At 36.4% G+C, this 26,068-nt stretch overlaps 1 protein-coding gene across 2 annotated transcripts in view; it reads left to right on the plus strand.

Annotated features, from left to right (window-relative positions):
- Positions 1 to 26,068, plus strand: part of NCKAP1 (NCK associated protein 1) — a 106,561-nt gene that overhangs the window by 74,106 nt on the left and 6,387 nt on the right. For both annotated transcript variants that reach the window (XM_055572004.1, XM_055572005.1), the window contains 9 exons: positions 339 to 478; positions 971 to 1,102; positions 4,056 to 4,274; positions 4,461 to 4,591; positions 4,828 to 4,925; positions 15,345 to 15,438; positions 19,706 to 19,788; positions 20,213 to 20,293; positions 25,901 to 25,994. In XM_055572004.1, coding sequence (XP_055427979.1) covers positions 339 to 478; positions 971 to 1,102; positions 4,056 to 4,274; positions 4,461 to 4,591; positions 4,828 to 4,925; positions 15,345 to 15,438; positions 19,706 to 19,788; positions 20,213 to 20,293; positions 25,901 to 25,994 — 1,072 coding nt within the window. The remainder of the gene's footprint in view (positions 1 to 338; positions 479 to 970; positions 1,103 to 4,055; positions 4,275 to 4,460; positions 4,592 to 4,827; positions 4,926 to 15,344; positions 15,439 to 19,705; positions 19,789 to 20,212; positions 20,294 to 25,900; positions 25,995 to 26,068) is intronic.

Genomic DNA, 26,068 nt, shown 5'->3' on the forward strand with positions numbered 1-26,068 from the left:
CATTGTGTTCTATCATAGTTTTGGTCTTCATAGGCCCTTTTCCTTTCAGTAAAATGTTATTCCTCGCTTGCCTGGTATTTTTTAATTTGTCCTTGAACTGTAGCTTTGATATAACTACCTCTATGAAATGTCTCTTCACACAAGATTTCCCTGTTTCTGTGTTTTCCAAGCTGAATGGGCTCTCCAAGCTGGCTAGGTAAATGCTGCGTCTCACTTATTACCTCTGTTCTTAGTGCTAGTATATTTGCTGCATAGTCTGGGTTTAGCTAAGGTTTGTTTCAGTAGTTAATGTTTTCAGAGTAATTGGTATGTATGATTTCATTTATTTTTAAATTTAGTTGTTGCCCAAGCATTGTGCCAAAACCATCAGTCAAGCAGTGAATAAGAAGTCAAAAAAACAGACTGGTAAGAAAGGGGAACCTGAAAGGGAAAAACCAGGAGTTGAAAGCATGAGGAAAAACAGGCTGGTCGTGACCAAGTAAGCCATCCACTATTACTGTATCTTTTTGTTACAGGTAGAAGAGGTTTTTTGTTTTTTCCATTTTTTGTATGGCATTAGTACTGAGGAAATGCTAGTAATTGTAAATTCTTCATTTCCCAGTTGTTAATGTTTTTTGACATTTGTGAACTTGATTAGCCAGTTAGTGCTTATTTAATCCAAAAGTACTTATTTTGGATTTTTGAAGAAAATACATGTAATAGATGTCATTTTTTTAATATGTTGAATATTGAAGACCAAGAATCTGTCTAAAAATTTGGAGGGGTATACTATAAGCAATCTGTAATTTTCAGTTTATTTGAAATTAGATGTCTGACACTATTTTGGCATCTTGGTATATATTAAACATGTCAGTTTAAGAGAGGAAAAGTTGAATTTTGCCATTACTATTCTGATATACTTGTGAAATTAATTTCATATTGCTATTATGAAATGTTAATTTTTTCTTTACTGTTTATTAATATTTTTCAGCCTTGATAAGTTGCACACTGCACTTTCCGAGTTGTGTTTCTCTATAAATTATGTACCAAACATGGTGGTTTGGGAACATACCTTTACCCCACGAGAATATTTGACTTCTCATCTGGAAATCCGCTTTACTAAGTAAGAAAGAATATAAACTGTTTTTTGTTTGTTGATTAAATTAATGAGTTTGTTTTATTTATTCTTCATATCTATGCAGTCTTTACTTTTATGAGGGAAAGCATTAGTAGAAATGGTATATAAATTAGTAAAATTGTAGTATGAAAAAAATAACTGGTAAGTATGAAGAATAGTGAACTGAGAATTACTTAAATTATCCAGTCTTATCCCACACTTACTAACTCATTATAACACCGGAGAGGCTAGTTAATCTTTGTGAGCCTTAACTTCCTTATAAGGAAAAGGACAGTTCAGTTCAGTTCAGTCGCTCAGTCGTGTCCAACTCTTTGCGACCCATGGAGTGTAGCACACCAGGCTTCCCTGTCCATCACCAAACTCTCTGAGCTTGCTCAAACTCTCGTCCATCGAGACGGTGATGTCATCCAACCATCTCATCCTCTGTCGTCCCCTTCTCCTGCCTTCCATCTTTACCAGTGTCAAGGTCTTGTCTAATGAGTCAGCTCTTCACATTAGGTGGCCAAAGTATTAGAGCTTCTTGAGCTTCAGCTCTAGCACCAGTCCTTCCAGTGAATATTCAGGGTTGATTTCTTTCAGGATGGACTGGTTTGATCTCCTTGCAGTCCAAGGACTCTCAAGAGTCTTCTCCAGCACTGCAGTTCAAAAGCATCAATTCTTTGGCACTTAGCCCTCTTTGCTTCCCTTGTGGCTCAGCTGGTAAAGAATCCGCCTGTAGTGCGGGAGACCTGGGTTCAATCCCTGGGTTGGGAAGATCCCCTGGAGAAGGGAACTGCTACTCACTCCAGTATTCTGGCCTGGAGAATTCCATGGACTGTATAGTCTATGGGATTGCAAAGAGTCGGACATGACTGAGCGATTTTCACTTTCAGCCTTCTTTATGGTCCAACTCTCACATCCATACATGACTACTGGAAAAACCGTATCTTTGACTATATGGACCTTTGTTGGCAAAGCAGTGTCTCTGCTTTTTAATATGCTGTCTAAGAAAAAGGAGAAGATTGGAGCAAATTGGTATACGTCAGCTGGCAGGTGGCAGCCCAGTAGGATCATGGAATAAGTTTAGAAAGTTGTAGTGAACATTTAAAGAAAGAAAAAAGAGGGAGGAAAGGAAAGAAGGAAGCAGAAATAGGGGGAAAACTCAGTGCGTTGCATATAGTAAGTAGAAATATTGTTCCACAGAACTTTTCAGTTAGGTATATATTTGTGTGTACTGAGTTGGTGATGTTAGACACATATTGTATAGCAGGTCACAGTCAAATGTGTGAAAACCTCAGGGTTGGATGAACACGAAACTCTTGTGAATTCCAAAGTATGCTGTTATGCCAATAGAATTCTAGACCCATGAGGCACTCAATTCTAATTAGTTTAATAAGTTATGTTTCTTGATATTTTATGTAACAAGTCAGAAATTTTGTAAATGTTGCTTCAGTCTTTTTCTAAAGTTACACATTTATTTATTAAAGAAAATATTGATTGATTCAATACATTTTTCTTAAAGGCCTTAGAGCAATTTATGAAAGAAATTTTGCCAAAGGATTTTCAAAAGGTTTGGCTAAAGGTTGTGGTCACTAACAAGTATTTGTGCCTTATGTGTAATATTGTGTTAAGAAATCTGAGTAATAATAAAACTGTATAAAACTTAGAGCTGCAACAACTATAGAAGAAAACAGACTATGTAAATAGGCAGTAAATTGAGTGTCAAGTCATCAATTGCGAAGAGTCTGGTGTTGAGCAAAGAGTCTCTTGCTCTTCTTTAGTAAGGAATGCATCCTGACAGTGAAACCAAAACTGCTTCAGTATTTAGACCATAGGACATTACGCCTTCTGATACTTATCACTGTCGCTCGGTGGATTGGTGCAGTGTTGTATGGAAGGTAGGGTTCAGTTTACAGCTCCCTTGTTTTCCTTCTGTAAACAGTTGGTCCGTTAATCCACAGAGAAGCAGATGTTCTTTTTATCAAACGTCTACTTAGTGATCAGGTTCAAGGCAAGGCTGTATACTTGTTTACCTGGGAAATATTTTTATGCCAGAACAAATAGCTTGTGAGTATTAGTTGATTGATTTTTGCTGATCACTTGCACACAATCGTAAAGACTTAGTGGCTGTGTACAAGGACAGCAGTTTTCATCTTGAGTTGTTCTTCTGGGACTCTTACTAGTGATGGGATTTGTCTGTTGTCTTTATGAATTTATCCTTACAGATACAAGTCTAAGATCTTTATAAATCTAATGATTAGGGAATTTTAGGGTTTCCTTGGTAGCTCAGCAGTAAAGAATCCACCTGCAATGAAGGAACCACAGGAAACACAGGTTCGGACCCTGGGGTCAGGAAGATTCCCCTGGAGGAGAGCATGGCAACCCACTTCCGGTATTCTTGCCTGGAGAATCCCACGGACAGAGGAGCCTGGCGGGCTGCTGTCCATAGGGTCTCAAAGAGGCAGACACAACTTAAGCAACTTGGCACACACGCATGCATGCACTTCCAAAGTGACCTTGATCAGTTTACTTGAGTTCTGCACCTCAGGTTTGTTCTTTCCTCTATGAAATGATGGTGATAACTGTGTAGCAGGGTTATTACATATGAAGACTGTAGGTAATATATATAAGGCCTAAAAATTACTGGTGTGTAACAGTGCTAAAGAATTCAAGCTGTAGACTTGAATAGTCCATTTACTTGCTGGAGACCACATATGTTAAAGGAATATTTAAAACCCTCTTTCTTCTTAAATCATTTTTATTCCTGATGCCCTTAGTATTTTTTTAATCACTTGCATCCCCATTTCATTCCTGTATATCTACTAAGTATATATTTTTTAAAAGTTTTTGCTTTGGAAGATAATGATAGTAGTAATTTCATGAATTGTAGATTGAATGGCCTATTTACAGAAGTACAAAAATTAGAGCTTTTTAATTTTTTCTACCATCCCCGCTCCAGGTCAATTGTTGGAATGACTATGTATAATCAAGCCACACAGGAAATTGCAAAACCATCAGAGCTTCTAACAAGTGTAAGAGCATACATGACTGTTCTCCAGTCAATAGAAAACTATGTGCAAATTGATATTACAAGAGTATTTAATAATGTTCTTCTTCAACAAACACAACATTTAGACAGTCATGGAGAACCAACCATTACAAGTCTGTACACAAATTGGTAAGAAACATATTTAGAAATTTGGAATGATAAAAAGTTTCTTTGTAATGAATGACTTACAAAAGTTTTTTAAATGGATTAATGCTTGTTCATGTTATTAGTCAACTTTAAAATTATATGCAGGAATGTATACCTTAATACATTTTTAATTAAATTCTCCTGTTGCAAATTTTCTCTTCTCCTTAGGTATTTGGAAACTTTGTTAAGACAAGTCAGCAATGGTCATATAGCTTATTTCCCTGCAATGAAAGCATTTGTGAACTTACCCACGGAAAATGAATTAACGTTTAATGCAGAGGAATATTCTGACATATCAGGTGAATAATACTCTGGCATATTTTAGAGAATGAAGAAATCTTGATTCTTTCGGGTTTTGATTTCGTTATGACTATTTTCATTCAATTATATGGATAATCAAAAATTAATTTTAGACTTACCTAGGCACTTATGTTCTTTCTTATTTTAGACACTTTTCTTAGAGTTTTCAATTAATAATTTGCTTCTTAAATTTTTTTTTTTGTCAAAGTGTAAAATTAATTCCATTTCGTTTCAGAAATGAGGTCATTATCAGAGCTGCTTGGCCCATATGGTATGAAGTTCCTAAGTGAAAGTCTTATGTGGCATATTTCATCACAAGTTGCTGAACTTAAGGTAATACAGTTTTTATTGATTTGAGCTTTAAAATATTTCAAAAATGTGAACAAACAAACCTAGAGTGTTAATTATTTTAACCTGACAAAGTTGTCATGAAATGAAATTATATGAATTTATATGAAATTTATAAATTATACAAAATTACAGAGCTAACAAGTTCTTTGAGTAGCATCTTCATTTGCTTCTGTTTTACAAATGATAAAGCAGAAAGCTTAGAGAGGTGAATTGACTAGCTAAGGAGAGTGAAACTCAAACTTCTTGACTGTTAGTCGTCTTCATTCTGTTGTATCGTGATGCCTTTCTTCCAATAACCATGTTCAAAGTTCCAGCCAGTCATCTGTTTAAATTTGTAGTTTGAATGTATGACTTTCCACAGATTCCAATATAAACATTGTTAGGTTTTTTTTTTTTTTAAAAAAACTTATTTATTTTTAATTGGAGGATAATTGCTTTATAATACTGTGTTGGTTTCTGCCACACATCAACATGAATCATCCATAGGTATACCTTAGTCCCCTCCCTCTTGAGCTTCCCTCCCACCTCCCACTGTTTGTTTGTTTTATTATTATTATTATTACTAGGCAGTCTTTTAAATTATCTTGTGCCTTTTAAACTGGATGAAAAATGTGCATAGCATTTTAATAAAGATGTGAAAGATCTGAAGCAAAGTTTTAAGTAATTCTAGAAGCCTTGTAAAAAGATCTCAGGGCTAAAGTGATTTATACTGAATGAGTCTATATAACAGCTATCTAGTTTTTTAAAGAATTTAAATTTGTGCCACCAAAATTTTTGAATTTACAGACAAAATAGGAAAGACACGTTTAAAAATACGGCTTTTTCTTTGTGAAAGTTTTTTGGTGGTTACTTGTGCCTTCTATTTTAAATTACTTAAGAATATGGTGTATAGGATTAATAAGTAGCTTGCATTTCAGGTGTAGCACTTGAGAAGTCTAAATGTGGTAATCTGATTTACTGAAAATTGAGCAAATAGACAGGTGAAGTCAATTCCTACAAGATTAATACTTTGCTGAGTGAATAGAGAGCAAGACTCAGTGTAACTAAAAGGAGAGGCAGTATCATCACTCAGTGGTCCAGAACTCAATCTTTCAAGTCAGGCTATCATGGATTTTGGTCCTGTCACTTAAGAGCTTTGACTTTGGGTTGAGAATCACTTTAAGTGATACGTTTCAGCTGCTTAGGTACTCACCATAGTCCCTGACTTACAATAAGAACTGAGTAAATATTTTAGTATTCATCATGTCGTTATCCTCTCACTTCTTCTTTAAAAGAAAGATCTGCAATTCTTGGCTAGAAATCAGCCTTTAGTTACTTTATAATGTGGATTTTAAATGCACAGATATTACACCTTATATAGTTTTAAATACACAAATTGCACTTCTAGTTTTGGTGCTTTGCTTGCTTTACAAACAGTATAATTCTCACTTATTAGACTAACTCCTCTGTAAATTCATGATCTCTCTTCTATCCTCCTGTTCTCTGGCAGCACATCTGTCATCCCAGTCTACTTTCTTGTGTTCCTTTCAGTATGAGATCATTGCAGAATTATGGCCCAGTTATTTAGCTTTTGCTAACTGTTGTTTGTTTCAGGCACTTCCAGAACTGTTAGTGTTTTTATTGCTTCTCTGCCATTTAATGTGGCAGGTTAAGCAGTATGATGTAATAATAAAAATTGGCCTATACATACCTGTGAGAGTTGAAGGCATCTGATGTCCTTAACAGTGTTGTAAGGTGCCAAGAGGATCTGGCCTTCCACGTTTTCTCACATTTTTCACTCTTCCATCCCAGCTGGCCTACTTGCTGTTGTGTCATCTCAAAGTAGTGTTCCCTGATATACTGTCTTAGCTTGTTTTCTTGTAACATTCATATATTTTTCAGTTATCAGAATATCCTTTCTTGACCACATTTTTAAAAATAGCAACCATTACTTTCTGTTCTTTTAATCCAGCTTTATTTGTGTTATTTGTGACCTTTCATGTCATGCATCTTATGTCACTTTCACTAGAATAAAAACTTAATTATAAACTCTCTTAAAACCTTGGTGCTAAATTAATGTCCAGCAGATAGAGGTGCTTGGTAAATATTTGTTGGGTTCAAAAATAAAAACAGGTAGCTTTCCTGATTTTTTACTGTATTCTAGGATTTTTCTAAGCTCTTTACATGTATTTTATTAACTCCTTTAAATCCTTAAAACTGGTATTGTCCCTATTTTACAGATTAGAAAAGTAAAACCAAGAAAGATTAACTTGTCCAGGCTGACATGCTTAATATATAACTAAATAAATTTGAGTCTATATATAGAGTCGCCCTGACTCCAGAGCTTATACTAGTACTGTGCTCCACTGTCTCAGAACATGAAAGAGATCTTAGCAATCACCTAACCTACTCTTAGCTAGTGCAGAAACATACATTTTTCTAGGTGGGTGAGTTGATCTTGAAAATTAGGCAATCTCATCAATTACTCTATATTTCTACTTATGTTTATATCTAAACTTGCCTGGTGGCTCAGCTGGTAAAGCATCTGCCTACAATGAGGGAGACCTGGGTTCAATCCCTGGGTGGGGAAGATCCCCTGGAGAAGGCAGTGGCAACCCACTCCAGTACTCTTGCCTGGAAAATCCCATGGACGGAGGAGCCTGGTAGGCTACAGTCTATGGGGTTGCAAAGAGTTGGACAAAACTGAGCGACTTCACTTTGACTTTCATATCTAAATAGTAATTTTTGATTGGCCCTTACTGTTACTTCAAGAGGTAGAGACTGCCTGTAATAAGATGACCCTTCACATGTTTAAAGCAGTTTTTAATATATTGCCTTTCTCTTGCCTAGGTGAAATATATTCATATGTAGTCTCACTCTCTTCTGTCACAAATTCTCTTGTTGGTGTTGCTTATAGAGAATAATGCCTAGAACTGAGAATAAACTTCAACTTCAACTACAGATCTGATTAGTGAGAGTGCACTTACTTACCCTGGACACTGTACTTACTAGATAATATGTAGCATCAGCACTTTATGTAGCTATAATACCATGCTGTTTTCAACTTGGAATCAGATATCTTTTTTTTTTTCCCTTTCTCTTAACCGTTCTTCCTCCTCCTTCCTTCCCCCTCCCCTTCACTCCCCTCTTTTGTTTTCCTACACTAACTTGAACCATGGCTTCCACATCTGGTTTTTTTTACAAGGTTGTTGTTCAGTCACTAAGTTATGTCTGTCTCCTTGCTACCCCATGAACTGCAGCATGCCAGGCTTCGCTGTCCTTCACTATCTCCCAGAGTTTACGCAAACTCATGTCCATTGTGTCGGTGATGCCATCTCAACATCTCATCCTCTGTCACCGCTTCTCCTCCTGCCTTCAATCTTTCCCAGCATCAGGGTCTTTTCCAGTGAGTCCATTCTTCATATCAGGTGGCCAAAGTTTGGAGCTTCAGCTTCAGCATCAGTCCTTCCAGTGTATATTTTCAGGGTGATCTCCTTTAGGATGGACTGGTTTGATCTCCTTGCAGTCCGTGGGACTCTCAAGAGTCTTCTCCAGCACCACAGTTTGAAAGCATCAATTCTTCAGTGCTCAGCCTTCTTTATGGTCCAATTCTCACTTCCATACATAACTCCTGGAAAAACCATAGCTTTGACTAGATGGACCTTTTTTAAGATAGACTTTATTTTTAGAACATTTTATGTTCACAGCAAAATTGAACAGAAGGTGCAGAGATTTTCCATACATGCCCTGCTTCACATGTGCATAACCTTCCCCATTATCAACATCCTCTATCAGAGTGGGTACATATTGTCATAATCAGCGAACCTACATTGACATACTATTATCACCTGAAGTCCCAAATTTACATTAGGGTTCTTTCTTGATTTGTGCGTCTTGCGGGTTTTAACAAATGTGTGAAGTGAAAGTCACTCATTGGTGTCCAACTCTTTGCAACCCCACGGACTGTAGCCCACCAGGCTCCTCTGTCCATGGGATTCTCTAGGCAAGAATACTGGAATGGGTAGCTGTTCCCTTCTCCAGGGGATCTTCCCGACCCAAGGATCAAACCCAGGCCCCCGTTTTGCAGGGGACCATCTGAGCCACCAGGAAAGCCCAGGAATACTGGAGTGGGTAGCTGATCCCTTCTCCAGGGCATCTTCCTGACCCAGGAATCAAACTGGGGTCTCCTGCATTCCAGGCAGATTGTTTACCAGCTGAGCTACCAGGGAAGCCATAACAAATGTATGTTGTCCTTTCAGATTGACTTTTTTTTTAATTTATTTTTTATTTGAAGGAAAATTGCTTTATAATGTTGTGTTGGTTTCTGCTGTACAAGGACACAATTCAGCCTTAATTATACATACACCCCCTCTTTTAAGCCTTCCACTCCTCCCACCATCCCATCCTCTAGGTCATCACAAAGTGCCAGGCTGGGCTCCCTGTGTTCTTAGCAACTTCTCACCAGCTATCTGTTCAGTACATGATAGTGTATGTATGTCGCTACTTCCTCCATTCATCCTACTCTCTCCTTTCACTGTATCCGCAAGTCCCTTCTCTACATCTGAGTCTCCATTCCTTACCTACAAATAGGTTCATCAAAACCACTTTTCTAGATTCCCTATTTGTGCATTAATATACAATATTTGTTTTTCTCTTTATGACTTACTTCACTCTGTATAATAGATGCTAGGTTCTTCTGCCTCACTGGATATTACTCAAATGCATTCTTTTTTATGGCTGAGTAATATTCCATTGGATCTATGTACTACCTCATTATCTTTTCATCTGTTGATGGACATCTAGGTTGCATCCGTGTCCTGGCTATTGTGTAAATAGTGCTGCAGTGAACATTGGAGTACATGTGTCTTTAGAATTGTGATTTTCTCAGGGTATATGCCCAGTGGTGGGATTGCTGGATAATAGTAGATTTATTCCTGTTTGTTTGTTTGTTTGTTTGTTTTTGAGGAATCTCCATGCTGTTCTCCATAATGGCTGTATCAGTGTAACATTCCCACCAACAGTGTAGGAGGGTTCCCTTTTCTCCATATCCTCTCCAGCATTTATTATTCGTAGATTTTTTGGTGATGGCCATTCTGACTGGTGTGAGGTGATACCTCATTGTAGTTTTGATTTGTATTCTCTAAAAATGAGTCACGTTGAGCATTTGTTCATCTCAGTATATACAAGACATACAGATGGTTTATTGGCCATCTGTATGTCAGAGAAAAGTCTGTTAAGGTCTTCTGCCCATTTTTTGATTGGGCTGTTTGTTTCTCTGATATTGAGCTGTATGAGCTGCTTATATATTTTGGAGATGAATCTTTTGTCAGTTGTTTTATTTGCAGGGTTTTTTTCCTCCCATTTCCTCCCATTCTGAGGGTTGTCTTTTAATCTTGTTTATTAATAGTTTCCTTTGCCCTGCAAAAGCTTTTAAGTTTAATTAGGTCCCTTTTGTTTATTTGGTTTTCCACATCTTATATTTTGTATGATATTGTTTTTTAGACCTTTATTATTTTCATAATTTTTCTTGTTATTGTTCATTATTTTTAGATCTTTTTTGAGTTAGATTTTTCTCATGGTCTCTTAGTAATCCTTTTATAAACTTAACTGTCTTAGCTATGTCCTTAATTGTTAATGTTATCAAGTATATTCTTATTCTTTAAAATAAATGGTAAAAGCTGATGTTTTAACATTTTTCATTTATATCTTGGAGTGACAGTATTTTCTTAGATATTAAAATTTAAAGTTGATGTAATAATAATATAAATAATGTTGACTTCTTTTTTAATACTATGTGTTTTCTGACTCGAGTGTTATTTCTTGGCTGGGTTCTTTTTCAGATATTTGATAGTATTAAACCTGAGTTTAAAAGCTAGTCAAAAGAAACTTTTTGGGTAAGAGTTTAGATTTATTATCTTTGGAGATATATCAGTGTGAGTTAACTTGGGTTTCTCATTAAATGTAACATACCCCAAAACCAAGATGGTTTATAATACTAAAACTTTTTTTCTTTAAAACTTCTGATTTTAGTAATCTTCTTTGTGATTTTCCTTACTTGACATGAGTTTTTAGTTTACCTTCATAAAACCTTGCATATTTTATTAATTGTAAGACTTTTAGAAAAACCACATGGTTATGTTTTGCTGTTTAGGAGCTTTATATTTTTATTTTTTTGCTTCTCAGCACTAAATCATGATTTAGTTAAGCATTTTTCAGAAGCGTTCTTAATGTGGTCAGCCATAAATATGAAAGCGTTACATTTCCAGCATTGTGCCCATTGTGCCCGTTATCATTTAGATTTCTGCAAAACAAAGCTAGTCCTGAGCATTTAGTTATCTGGGATTGCACAGCGCTTTCCGGTGGTTTTCTTAGAGATCATTCTCACCAATCCCAAGTTGTAATTCAGATTTCTGTGAATTTAACCACTTGTGTATTATTAAGAACTGGAGGTATTATTCATAACTTTGTTTTCTCAGCCTCGGTGTACTGAGGCCTACTTAGTGTGTATTTTTATATTTTATTCCATAAGAAACATTATGGTCATAATATAATGGTGTTTCATATAGACAAGTTCAGTTTGTTTTACACTGTTGTATTTTATTGAGATAAATCTCCTCGTACTTGTTTATCAGTGCTGATTCTAATTTTATTTTGCATTTTCAGTGTCCTGAAAATTACTTTGCTTAGAATACTGAGTTTATAAAATTATATTAATAGAAATAACACAGATTTTTGCTTCCAGTATGGGTAGGCTAGATTATTTAGGTCAGTTCTTACCTTAAGGATAACTTTTTTTTAAAAATGGAGCTAGATAGATAGGAAGAAAGGAAGGAAGACAGACATCTTCCAAAGAAGAGCTAAAAAGACAGTGAGGTGTTTATTTCTAGACCTTAGTTCCCCAACTAGGGATCCAACTTGTGCCCTCTGCAGTAGAAGCAGGGATCCTTATCACTACACCACCAGCGAAGTGCCCCTGGAAGCCACTTTTGATGTGAAGACATTTGCTAATTTAGAAGTAAGATTTGTAAGATCCAGCTGTAGTCTTGTGGGTCTTGTGGAGCAAGGAGCTCTATAATCAAAACCCAAGACAAAGCCTACCCAAAGTGGGAGTGGAAAGGAATCCTGCTTAATTTGTCTTTCACCTTCTTTACCTGATACTCCTGAATGTAGCATCCTCTTGTCAGCATCACTTGAGAAGTTGGGTGTGGAAGATGCCCAGACAGGCATATAATGACCCTCTTGTTATCAAATGCAAGTCTTCCTTTCTATGCCACTGCCTATAATTTCTGAGCCCTCCCTAGGTTCCAAGGCTTCCATTAACTTGCCTTCTGTGCTTTATGTCCCTTAAAAGAACTTAACTACTCAAATTTATCACCTCTACATATTCTTTGCTCCAGTTTTCATCTTCTAGAAATTTGTTGGGCTGTCTCATTAGGTCTTGTTTCCTCTGTTGTTTCCTTTATTATTGTAGATTTATGCCTTTTTAATTTTTTTCCTCATTTCAGTGGATTTTTGGAAGAAGCAGAGTTTAGACATATATAGAGATTTTTTTACATTTAATCAGCATTTCATGAGGTTTACATACTTCTTTGAACATTTTTATAGGAAAAATTTCAGATAGTGAATCAAAGAGTATGAATATTTACATTACTTTCTGATATTATCAAATATTCCTTGGAAAAGATTGTTAACTCACACTCTGCACGTTAAAGCATAATGGTGCCAGTATAGCATTTTAATCTTTTTTGAAATTAATGAGTACATTGTTTTGGGAGATTATAATATTTTTAAGATAGTTCTGTGACTTTTTAGCTTTAATTGTCTTTTTTTTAATATTTAAACTGACATAAATATTATGTGGCTGCATCTTCTTTTTATCTTAAAGGTTACATTAATTAACTGTTTTAGTTTCTGTTTTAGCTGAGGACCTTTTTGTTTCAGAATAAGTTTGTGGGCCAATAAAATAAATTTAAGGAAAAGTTTCTTTGTATTTAATGTGGAAGTCGCTCAGTCATGTCTGACTCTTTGCGACCCCATGGACTATACAGTCCATGGAATTCTTCGCTAGAATACTAAAGTGGGTAGCCGTTCCCTTCTCCAGGGGCTCTTTCCAACCCAGGGCTCCCACATTGCAGGTGGATTCTTTACCAGCTGAGCCACCAGGGAAGCCCCTCTATATTTAATGGTTGTGAATAAATCATGTCAGAGACATAGTCAACACTATGCATGTGTACTAATGATAAAACGCGTTTATTACTTTCTGTAGAAGAAAACCAGTCTGCATTCCTACTAAAATTCTTGGGTTATTTGGAGTTGTGCCCATCAAGTCAATTTCTTCTTCCAGTCCTGCTAGAAGAATTGTTTTGACATTTTACAGATCATTTCTTTTGTAGTTCTTCAGAGTCCTAGAAGGTGTTTTTTTCAAATGAAGTAAGAAATTTAAATATGAATTGTGCCAAGAATTCAACACTTTAGAACAGAAAACCAGCGTGTTTTTTTTTTTTTTTTTAGTAGTCTTGATTTGTTTCACTTGATTAATCTCAGGTTGTTTCAAATCATTTAGTTACAATTCCTAGTATTAGTTTTCCAGCTTTGGGGCCCTTTGTCAGAGATAATCATTCATCATGGCTTTAAATGTATAGAAAACTCTGTTTCAGGATGCAATTGAGAGAGAAAAGAAATTTATATAAACTATACTTTGAAGAAGAGACATCATTAGCTTTTCAAGAGTAATGTGCAGCTAAATACTTTATGCTGATTGTTTTTAAAGTATGGTATCCAGATCAGCAGAGGCAGCCTTGCTTTGAATCTTAATTAAAAACGCACAATTTTTGGTTCTTCCTAAGACCCGCTAAATTAGGACGTGTGGGGTTGGAGCCCAGCAGGTCCTCCAGATCATTCTGATGCATGCTGAAGATCAACAACCATTTCTTTGGTTTAAGAACATGGATTTTAAAATCAGACATACCTGAAATTCCACTGTTTAATATCTGTAACTTTGGGCAAGTTACCTAACCTCTCTGAGCCTTAGTTTTCTCACTTGTGAAATTGTGGACTCTCACCTCCCTCATTTGGATCAGGGTAAATGGGATTGTAAATTGTCTAGTAGAGGACGTTAAAAATGATCACCGTATCTATTTAAATATTTACTATTTTGTTTTATTGATTCTGAAACAAAATTACCCTATATTAGTATTTCTGAAATTATATGTGTCTTATATGATTAGAAAATATTGTGTCAGTTTAATTATTAGAGTTTTTTTCTTAATGACACATAAAATAATGGTGCATTTAAAACTCAATGCTATCTGTGATTCACTGATACGTGATATTATGTTCAAGATGTATGAACACTGTCAAGCTTGGGCATATATTTGAGTGTGTATTGACTGATGAGACAAGTATTGAATTGGCCTCAGAGCAGGCAGTTTCTCTAATTAGACACTGTAGAGGTTGAATTTAGCAAACAGTTGTGACTGGAACTGATCATCTGAATATGAGTAAAAGCAAAAATAATCCAAAGTGAAACATTAAATTCATACTGGTATAAGAAAAATTATTTTTATGAATTTTCCATATAGTCTTTTTATGCTTCCCTTAAGTCTCTTTTCATCGGCCATTGGTTTTTAACACAATTCCTGTGGCATTTTAACAGTGTGCTTGCAACATCTCCAAACCCAGACCTGCTGAGTTGACATATCCAGGCTTTCCAAATATACAGATCCATTATTTCTGCCAGAATAAAGTTAATTATATTTGTTTTAGTTATAATTTTTAAATGAAATTACTTTTTCCAGTACTGCTTTTAAGAAAAGAATTCTTTAATGAGTTGTACTTTTCTTAATTAGCTATCCTTCACTCCCTTCCCTCTCTTCCCTTTTCTCAGTGGTCTTGGAAGAGGAGGTAGATGTTGACATTTCTGTTTACTGCTGGGAAACTTTACTCTGTTTATAATTTTTATGAAGTGGTACCATACCCCTATGGTTTTCTTCCTCTGTTTTTATGTATATCATCCAGTGATGAGCTCTAGGCTATCTTTAGCCAGCTTTAACTTTAGCAAGTTCTTTTTGTTTTGGTTGGAATTTATTGCTTTCTATATCCACTTCGGTGTCTGCTTTTTATTATAGGTGCTGTACTGTGTCTAAGCATAAGATAATCCTTTATCCTACTCCTTATCTTTATTGCTTTTTCCTGAACTCCTCCCTTTTGAATTTGCAAGCTGAAGGAAAACATTAATTTTATTTAATTTTAAGATTCTTTTAATGAAAACAACAAAAACAAAGCATAGAGCATCTGGATTTTCTGTATTGTTTTTTTCTACTTGCCAGTTGTAATTGCCAAGCATGTTCTTATCTCATCAACCATAAGGAAGTCTGTGCCTGACCTAGGATCTTTCTTTTCTGGTTTTTTTTTTTTCCTCAGAAACTTGTGGTGGAGAATGTTGATGTGCTAACACAAATGCGGACCAGCTTTGACAAACCCGACCAGATGGCTGCCCTCTTTAAAAGATTATCGTGTGGGTAACTCATGCTTTTTATAAGAATTAAGAAGACCCTGAAACTCAGTCTTTATTAGTTTTTGCTCAGATGTAAATATAAGTAGTAAGTTTTGAAAAGCATTCTTCACTAGAACATTTTAGCAATGAAAGGATCTTTTAAGTGAATGGCTTATCTGTTTCATAATTTTATTTTTACCATACTCTTAGTATCACATATTAAATATTCGATATCATTATCAGTTAACTCATGAACCCATTAAATAAGTTAATCTACATTAATTTAGACCAAAGGAGATTTAACTTTTGGGTCTGTAACTTTCTAAAAATCAGCATTATTGAGATATAGCTTATATAAGTAAAATGTGCATTTTAGTGAACAAGTGTGATGGTTTTTGACAGATGCATACATCCACATGGGCTTCCCTCATAGCTCAGTTGGTAAAGAATCTGCCTGCAATGCAGGAGATCTGGGTTCAATTCCTGGATTGAGAAGATCCCCTGGAGAAGGAACTGGCAACCCACTCCAATATTCTTGCCTAGAGAATCCGCATGGACAGTGGAGCCTGGCAGACTACAGTCCATAAGGTTGCAGGAGTTGGACACGACTTAGCGACTAAACCACCACTGCCATACATCCACATAACCATTACCACAGTCAAGATGTAGATCAGTCTGTCAGTCAGTCAGTTCAGTCGCTCAGTCATGTCCAACTCTTTGCAGCCCCATGGAAGAACAGTCTCTTCACCTCAGAAAACTCATGATTCCTTGTAGTCAGTTTCATACCCCTTGACCATGACTGATCTCATTTCTATCACCATAGAAATGATAAATTAAGATTGCCTGTTCTGTTTTATACAGTGTATACTCTTTTGTGTATTTTGTTGAGAGTCACCTCTCTTTGTTAAGTGAATCAGTAACTTGTTCCTTTGTATTGCTAACCTAGGATTCACTGCATGAAAACCTGAGCCTCCAACTTAAAAAATTTTTTTATATATCTTCTTGATACTGATTCTTTATTCGAGATATATTGTGAAATAACAGTGAGTCTTAAGTGTTTAATAAAGTATGTTTATCCAGTTAACTATTTTAGATCCACTTGAGTTAATTTCATCTGCTTTTTGTCCTTGAACTCAGAGTTATAATTAAAAACTAAAAATCACACTTCCTATTCATTCAGTTTAAAAGCCTTTCCAACTTTAAAGACTTAGTGAAATCCTGAATAAAATACTTTCTATATTTGAGAAAACCAGAGAGTTTATTTTCCCAAATAAAAGATAATCCTGAAGTAAATTAAAGACATGCATAGAGTTTATGTACTTCCCCTTTGATATTTTTCTTTTAAGTGTTTTGCAGCTATATCAAATTTTATAAAACTATAAAATGACTTAGAGAATCACTTTTTTAGGCTAGCTTATCTTGCTTTTAAAAATACAAACTTATTTAATAAAAATTAATATAAAACTAAACTACAGGAACTTCCCTGGTGGTCCAGTGATTTAAGAATCTACCTGCTAATGCAGGGACATGGTTTGATCCCTGGTCTGGGAGGAAGGGCCCACATGCCACAGAGCAGCTAGGCCCATACGCTGCAGGTATTGAGCCAGTGCGCTGGAGCCTGTGAGCCACAACTCCTGAGCCCACACTCCGTAACTTCTGAAGCCCGCATGCCTGGAGCGAGTGCTTCCCAACAAAAGAAACCACGGCAACGAGAAGCCCAAGCACCTCAGCAAAGAGTTGCCACCACTTGTCGCAACTAGATATAAAGCCCATGCACAATAATGAAAACCCAGAGCAGCCAAAAGTAAATAAAAGCAAAAAAATGTCCCACTAAACTACATTTCAGGTTGCCTTTTACAGCAGATCAGCCTTTGCCATAGCTTTAGAGGGAAAGCAGCAAAAGAGGTTTTGGAGGTGATGAAACGTTGCCACTGTGGTGGTGATGATAAGTAGATCTACACATGTTAAAAGTTTTTCCTAGAACTGTACACTGAAAGGGGGAAAAGTCAGGTTTACTCTTGGGAACTTTAGGAAATGAAAATTTTAAAACGAAAAAGATTGACTTGGTAGCATTATACGGAAGAGTGTGAATGAATACTATTATTTAAATCCCTATTTGATCTCTTTTCTTCATTGGTCTACTGTATACTTATATTTTCTAGTATGCTTTACTTTATCCTTATTATTTTTGTTTTTCATGTTTCTTTGTCTTTTAAATACTCATTTGACTACCCAACTGGCCTTACTGGCCTGAATTTCATGCTAATAAACAACATTCTGACTGTATCATCTGGTTAGAGGCAACTAACCCACTGCAGTGTCCAATGCATGTTTACTATTACTTTTAACTCTCCTATTTGTTGAAGTGAAACAAAATATTTTGTGTGATTTGGAAAAATAAAAGGTCTGCTAAAGAGTGATCTACTTAGGGGATAGAGAAAGCTACTCTTTGAGTTGAACTATTTTCCAGAATACTCTTCTGTCTCTAATCTCGTTTTTACCTTTGTGCTAAATTGATGTACTTTTGTAGCAGTTTGATTTTCATAGTCAGCTAACATATTCTTTTAAATACCCTTAAAAAGAAAAAGCTATGTAATTGATTAAAAGCAGCTCTGGGGAGCTCCCTGGTGGTCTAGTGGTGAGGTCCTTTCACCACTGTGGCCCTGGTTCAGTTCTTGGTGGAGGAACTAAGGTCTCACGAGCCACACAGTGTGGCCCCCCCCCCTCCAAAAAGGCTCCGAATTGGGAGGCAGTCTGCAATTAACTTTTGAGTTTTTCAGAATTTCTGTGTGACTTGAACAAGTTTATTTTATTTATTGAAACTATAAATTAAACAAGATTTCTTACTATGAAGTTTCTCAGAACTTTTAATATGTTGTTATTGTGCATGTTTAAGAGGAATTTATAGATACAGTCTTTGCAAACTTTGTTAAATTCTGGGTAACATCCTTTGGGAAGTATATGATTGTATCACACTACTTATTTTCTGATTGCTCACCTTATTCTCTGGATTCTTTTTCCTGGGTTTCCTGTCCTGTTTTTTTAGACTGGCATGCCCCTTTGTTCTCACTCCTCCTGAATGCCCATAAATTGGATGACATATTCTTAGAGAAATCTTTTCTTTTACTCTCTTTCTTTCATCTTTTCTGGATAGTAACAACTTCCTAGTCTCATTTCTTGACTAATCATTTCATTAAACATCCTCTTGTGTTCTGGGTCTTAGGCACTCTGCTGAGTCCTATAGATAGATAAAAAGATTAATAGGACTTTGCTCATGTGGAATTTGTATTTGTGACTTACATTGTTTTGTTAACACTACTATGTTGATTCTCATCACATTTTGGTTTATTTTATGCCTTTTCATGTGTAGTAATACAAGATGCTTATGTTAAGATTTAAACAAACCCCACAGGAGGTAGGAAGTCAAAACAAAATAATTCATTCCTACTGCTCAAAAGTATAACTGCAGTTAACAGTTTCTCTATACATCTGTCTAGCAATTTGTTATATATATACAAATATGCGTGTGTGTATGTATGTTTCATATAAATAGGATTCTGTTTTCTTAGTTTTCTTGACAGTGCCTTTAAATTGTTACTTAAGGTCTAGGTTATTGTTCTACTTGTATCTGCTTTCTTACTACATAGTATAGTGCCTTGTGTATGAGGAGTAATTCAGTAAATGTTGGCTTTTTAAAAATGAAGGTATTAATCCTTCTAATCCTGATTTCCCTTGATTTTATTTAACCAAGTTTTAATTTTTAATATAATAGTAATAAATTTCAGAATAATGTTCTCTAACCAAAATGTAAATGATCAAATCCATTCATAGTCTTCATAAACCTGGTCTTATTGCTTATGACCTACATAATTATTTTTTGTTTCTGGACTCTGGACCTTAACATGTAGCATCTCCTAGTTCCAGGGCCATTTGATTTTAAGGATCCACTCTGATCAGCAGCTTCTTCTTTCCCTAGTCTTGCTTCTCCTCCCTCCTACCTCTACCATTACTGTGATAGGGTTATACAGGAGGCTACTTATATTGTTATTTCAAGATTCTGATGAACCGTCTAAGCCATTTTAAAGAACAATGTACTCCACTGAAAGTAAACAATAATTTCCTTAGTTTTAATATCAACTTTCAATACCTTTGCCTCTTTAATCATTTGTTGTAATCAAATTGTTTTTAATTGTGCCTTTTATCATGGGGTTTTATGACAAAGAGTTTTTCCAAGGTTAAGAAAGAATCCAATTCACTCTCTTCTCTTTTCTCCCTCCTTCAAACTTAGCTGTTGACAGTGTCTTGAAGAGGATGACAATAATTGGTGTAATTTTATCTTTCCGATCACTGGCACAGGAAGCACTAAGAGATGTAAGAAGCCATTTTAAGTACATATTCTATAGCCAAATAGTCCTTTTTAATTTCCCAGAAATTAAAAGTAACTTTTACCATTTATAGTTGGCAGTAATATAACTAAAATTCCAGTTTTCATAGTTTATGTGAAATAAAGCATATAGAAATCATAGTTACTATTTTTTGTTTTGGTGATATAATTCAGAAGATGCAACTTGCCTGGGTATTGTGCTACTTTTTCAACTTTTTCTTCATTAACGCATTTTCCATTTTGACTATACTCAGTTTGCCATCAAATGCATTCCATTAATGGGTACATTAGAAAATCATATGCAAATAGACATAGTAAAATAATTTTATGAAAGCTGAAAGGAGTTGAGTGGTAACATTTCATAAATTTAGAGATTGCCTTTAAGAAATAATTACTTGTTTTCCTGCCTAGGTCTTGTCCTACCACATTCCTTTTCTTGTCAGTTCAATCGAAGATTTCAAGGATCACATTCCAAGGGAAACGGATATGAAGGTAGTAAAACTTCTATTTGTATTTTACTGTTTCTAAAATGACATATTTAACTTATATATGAAGTGAAATTTAGTAAATCCTTAGCTATTATAAAGTTTAGAAGTAATGTGTTAACATTTTTGGCTTTGAAAATGCATCTTTGAAAGCTCAGCACCAGAATACTATATAGGCATTTTAAAAGTCAGTCTTCCTTGATCACCTATAGCAATGTAAAATGAATTAATATCAGTCACCTTTTTTTTCTTTTCAAAAACATATTTCATATTTCCTCTTTTATTATATAAATATCAGTTTAACCTTTTACTATAAGAATGTAAATGTTTTAAGAGGATCTTTGTTATTATTTATACAAATTCACAAACAGTACAATTAATTGATTAAGGTCTCTGGGTTTCTTTAACTCCGTGGTCTCATGTGTTGCTGTGGAGGATTCTAAAAAAATAAACAAAACAAACAAAAAACCCCAACAGAAAATCCTACTCAGAAGTGATTTTTTTTTTAAAGCCACAAGTCCCAACCCCCACCAAAATAAAGAAAGGCGTCTACTCCTCCATTTAGAAACAGAATTTTTAAAAACCCACCAACACCTGTTTTATTAACAGAATAGCCATAAGACATGAATTTCAGTCTCCTCCTCTTCACACCAGGGCCCCAGGCCTCTCTAAGCCAGCTCCAGCTCCTCTGCTCCCTACAGGAAGCCTCACTGTGACTTTTTTGTGGGGAAGTGTTTCCACAAAAAAGAGGGAGGGCAGGGCAGAGGCTTTGCATATATAATCATCATTTTCAAGACACAATCTGCATCTCAGACAGACCCCTCCCCCCCCCAAAAAAAAAAAAACCACAGTCCAACTCTCATGTCTCCCACACATTTGTGCTATATAAATTAAGTCAAGATTTAGGAGCACGGTTAGGTCTTCAAATGCTTAGAAACAAGGAGAAAAAGAAAAATAAGAGCCAGAAATGTGAAGTGGGAAACACCAGATGGATGGGGTATGGGAAGAAGCCAAAACGAAAAAGAAATACAAACCCAATGGGCATCTTCCTAGTCCAGGCACACAAGTGTTTCAGTCTCAAAATATCTCTCTTGTAGAACTCCAGGGCTTCAGAGAAAAAAGTAAACTAAAACGAGTTAGCCTGACATATGTGTGTGTGTGTATGTATAATTTATATAATATATATACTCAGTAGAAAAAGATAGACAAGTTGAATTCAAGTTTCTTAAAAAAAAAAAAACAAACAAAAACAGACAATATGAATGAAATGAGCAGTAGTAACAGAGTGCTGTCAGAGGAGCAATGAGGCGAGACTGAGATAGGTTACAAAGTGTAAGAAGGGTGAAAAGGCCATTGTAGTTGGGTTTGCTTTTTTATATTTTGAAATAAAAACCAGATCACAATATTCAAATGAAAGCTTAAGAGAAGGCAGACTTTTTCCTGAGCTCCCCAGGTCTGGAGGGATTGCTCACCCCCACCCCAGCCCCCACTTCCAGGCGCACAGTAGCTCAGTCCCTCCTCCGGGAGGAGTGGGTGGTTGGCAGACTGTCCAGGAGAGGGGCGGGGGTGGCAGAGGTGGACAACCCCCCCCCCAACACACACACACACACACACACACACACACACACACACACAAGAAGCAGGGAGGGGAAGGGAGCCAGGGTCTTCCAGTCATCGCCCCACCGTGTCCGTGGCCGGAGGGCAAACTGGGCGGGCGGGACAGACGGATGCTGCTGGCCTCACCGGACCTTCTCACTGTCCGTCATCGCCACAGGCCCTGGTTGATGCTCTCCAGGCCGCTCTTGGTGATGCAGGTCAGTCGCCTTTTCCTTAAACTGATAGCTATTTATACATGGTCATAGTGAAGTGAAGTCACTCAGTCGTGTCTGACTCTTTGCCACCCCACGGACTGTAGCCTACCAGGCTCCTCAGTCCATGGGATTTTCCAGACAGGAGTACTGGAGTGGGTTGCCATTTCCTTCTCCAATACATGGTCATAAGCAGAATGAAAAAACCAATGAAATGAGAGTTGTTGTGTTTTAAATAAAGCTAAATTCAGCTTTTTAAAATTGATGTTAAAAAGTCTTATAAAAGGATGTTAATTATGGGTTATAATTTTTTTTAATTAATATCCTGTTTTAAATAGAAAGGTTAGTAACCTTATGAGCATCCACAGTCTTCATTTTGAAAATTTATTGGCAGCGAAATACAGCCACTGATTGAATCACAGCAAATATTTACCAGTGGTTACACATCTAGAACAGGCTTCCCAGGCGGCGCTAGTGGTAAAGAATCCACCTACCAATGCAGGAGAGGTAAGAAATGCAGCTTCAGTCCCTGGGTTGGGAAGATCCCCTGGACTAGAGCATGACAACCCATTCTAGTATTCTTGCTTGGAGAAGCCCATGGACAGAGGTCCCTGGTGGGCTATGGTCTATAGGGTCACAAAGAATCGGACACAACTGAGGGGACTTAGGACGCATGCATACACACACATCTAGTAAGTGAGCTATTTTATCCATATTTTCTAAGTTTTCATGTTTCTTAAAGATTATTATTTCTTAAAGATTATTATTTTCATGTTTCAGAAAGATTATTTTGTTTTGTGTAGTTTGAAAAGCCTTGACTTTAAAAAGTTATTTCTAAACTTTTTGTCTGGTGTTCAGCTGTTTTCTCAAATTTATTTTTGAGGCTTTTAGCACTTGTTGCATCCTTCTCTTGCTCTTCTCACTTTGTTACTTTTCCCCTCTTTTCATTCGAATCCTGTAAGATGACCAAATTTTGCTGTGTACCTTCGCACATTTTCTGATTTGGTCTGTAATTATTCTTAATGAAAATCCTGGCTTTTTATATTTCTGCCTTTTGAAATCTATTTATCTTAAAGCCTGATTCAATTGCCATCTCCTAAGAAATATTCCTGAATCCCCAAGTATTCATTTCTTCCTTTTCTTCCTTTTAGTATTTTCAGAGAACTTTTTGTTTGTTCATTGTAAAGTTAAATATATTCAACGTTGTATTATAGCTGGGTTTTTACAGTTAAATTTATACTAGATTGTAAAGCTGTTGTAATATCAAGAGCAATCCTGTCTAGGTAGTTTCTGAACTGAAATGTTGAGCAGTCAGAATATCCTTGAGATCCATATGTGATACCAAAAAACACTAGTCATTAGAACTTGCTTTATAGGGTTTTAAATTAGTACTTCTTTAAAAATCTATTTTAATAAAGAATTTACTGTATTTAGATATACAACATGATTAGGCACTGAACTACGGTAATTTTTAAAGTATGGACATAAACATAAGGTCATTAATTTTGATTCACTTTTTTTTTTCCATATCTTTTGGCTTGATCTTGCTCTTACACCTATGTTTCCAAGAAAAATAATAGGTTTAGAATGATTCTATTGGAATTTGTCACTGCAAATATACAAGTTTTGTTTGGCCTGATAGTATAAAGTTATAATCAGCAACACATACACAGTACTAAGTCAGCTGTTGAGTATAGTTAGTTGTACTGTATAGTTCCTTCTTCAGCCAAGTTTTTGAAATTCTCTAGAGGTTCGTGACATTGTACAGGAGACAGAGACCATCCGCATGGAAAAGAAATGCAAGAAAGCAAAATGGCCGTCTGAGGAGGCCTTACAGATAGCTGTGAAAAGAAGAGAAGCAAAAAGCAAAGGAGAAAAGGAAAGATACAAGCATCTGAATGCAGAGTTCCAAAGAATAGCAAGGAGAGATAAGAAAACCTTCCTCAGCGATCAATGCAAAGAAATAGAGGAAAACAACGGAATGGGAAAGACTAGCGATCTCATCAAGAAAATTAGAGATACCAAGGGAACATTTCATGCAAAGATGGGCTCAATAAAGGACAGAAATGGTAGGGACTTAACAGAAACAGAAGACATTAAGAAGAGGTGGCAAGAATACACAAGAGAACTGTACAAAAAAGATCTTCACGACCAAGATAATCATGATGGTGTGATTACTCACCTAGAGCCAGACATCCTGGAATGTGAAGTCAAGTGGGCCTTAGAAAGCATCACTACGAACAAAGCTAGTGGAGGTGATGGAATTCCAGTTGAACTATTTCAAATCCTGGAAGATGATGCTGTGAAAGTGTTGCACTCAATATGCCAGCAAATTTGGAAAACTCAGCAGTAGCCACAGGACTGGAAAAGGTCAGTTTTCATTCCAATCCCAAAGAAAGGTAATGCCAAAGAATGCTCAAACTACTGCCCAATTGCACTCACCTTACACGCTAGTAAAGTAATTCTCCAAGCCAGGCTTCAGCAATACGTGAACCATGAACTTCCAGATGTTCAAGCTGGTTTTAGAAAAGGCAGAGGAACCAGAGATCAAATTGCCAACATCCGCTGGATCGTGGAAAAAGGAGGAGAGTTCCAGAAAAATATCTATTTCTGCTTTATTGACTATGCCAAAGCCTTTGACTGTGTGGATCACGATAAACTGTGGAAAATTCTGAAAGAGATGGGAATACCAGACCACCTGACCTGCCTCTTGAGAAACCTATATGCAGGTCTGGAAGCAACAGTTAGAACTGGACATGGAGCAACAGACTGGTTCCAAATAGGAAAAGGAGTACGTCAAGGCTGTATATTGGCACCCTGCTTATTTAACTTATATGCAGAGTACATCATGAGAAACACTGGGCTGGAAAAGAAGCACAAGCTGGAATCAAGATTGCCAGGAGAAATATCAATAACCTCAGATATGCAGATGACACCACCCTTATGGCAGAAAGTGAAGAGGAACTAACAAGCCTCTTGATGAAAGTGAAAGAGGAGAGTGAAAAAGTTGGCTTAAAGCTCAACATTCAGAAAAGAAAGATCATGGCATCTGGTCCCATCACTTCATGGGAAATAGATGGGGAAACAGTGTAAGATTTTATTTTGGGGGGCTCCCAAATCACTGTACATGGTGTTTGCAGTCATGAAATTGAAAGACGCTTGCTCCTTGGAAGGAAGGTTATGACCAACCTAGATAGCATATTCAAAAGCAGAAACATTACTTTGCCAACAAATATCCGTCTAGTCAAGGCTATGGTTTTTCCAGTAGTCATGTATGGATGTGAGAGTTGGACTGTGAAGAAAGCTGAGTGTCAAAGAATTGATGCTTTTGAACTGTGGTGTTGGAGAAGACTCTTGAGAGTCCCTTGGACTGCAAGGAGATCCAACCAGTCCATTCTGAAGGAGATCAGCCCTGGGTGTTCTTTGGAAGGACTGATGCTAAAGCTGAAACTCCAGTACTTTGGCCACCTCATGCGAAGAGTTGACTCACTGGAAAAGACTCATGCTGGGAGGGATTGTGGGCAGGAGGAGAAGGGGATGACAGAGGATGAGATGGCTGGATGGCATCACCGACTCGATGGACGTGAGTCTGAGTTAACTCTGGGGGTTGATGATGGACAGGGAGGCCTGGCATGCTGCGATTTATGGGATAGCAAAGAGTTGGACACGACTGAACAACGGAACTGACTGAATTGAGTGTTCTTATAGGCAACTCGAATTTAAACATTCTGTATTTTTTCTTACTAAAGTGAGATTTCTCAGAAATTTTTTGGTATGTTTCTTACTCTAGTTTTTATATTTTTTAGGTTGCAATGAATGTGTATGAATTATCATCAGCTGCTGGATTACCTTGTGAGATTGATCCTGCCTTGGTGGTAGCTCTTTCCTCACAAAAATCAGGTAAAATACATTAGTAATTATGTAGTAGTCTTATTAAATAACCTAGGGAACACAAATATAGATGTAATACTTAC

Source organism: Bubalus kerabau, chromosome 3, assembly GCF_029407905.1.
Source record: "Bubalus kerabau isolate K-KA32 ecotype Philippines breed swamp buffalo chromosome 3, PCC_UOA_SB_1v2, whole genome shotgun sequence".
NCBI classification, from domain to species: Eukaryota; Metazoa; Chordata; class Mammalia; order Artiodactyla; family Bovidae; genus Bubalus; species Bubalus kerabau.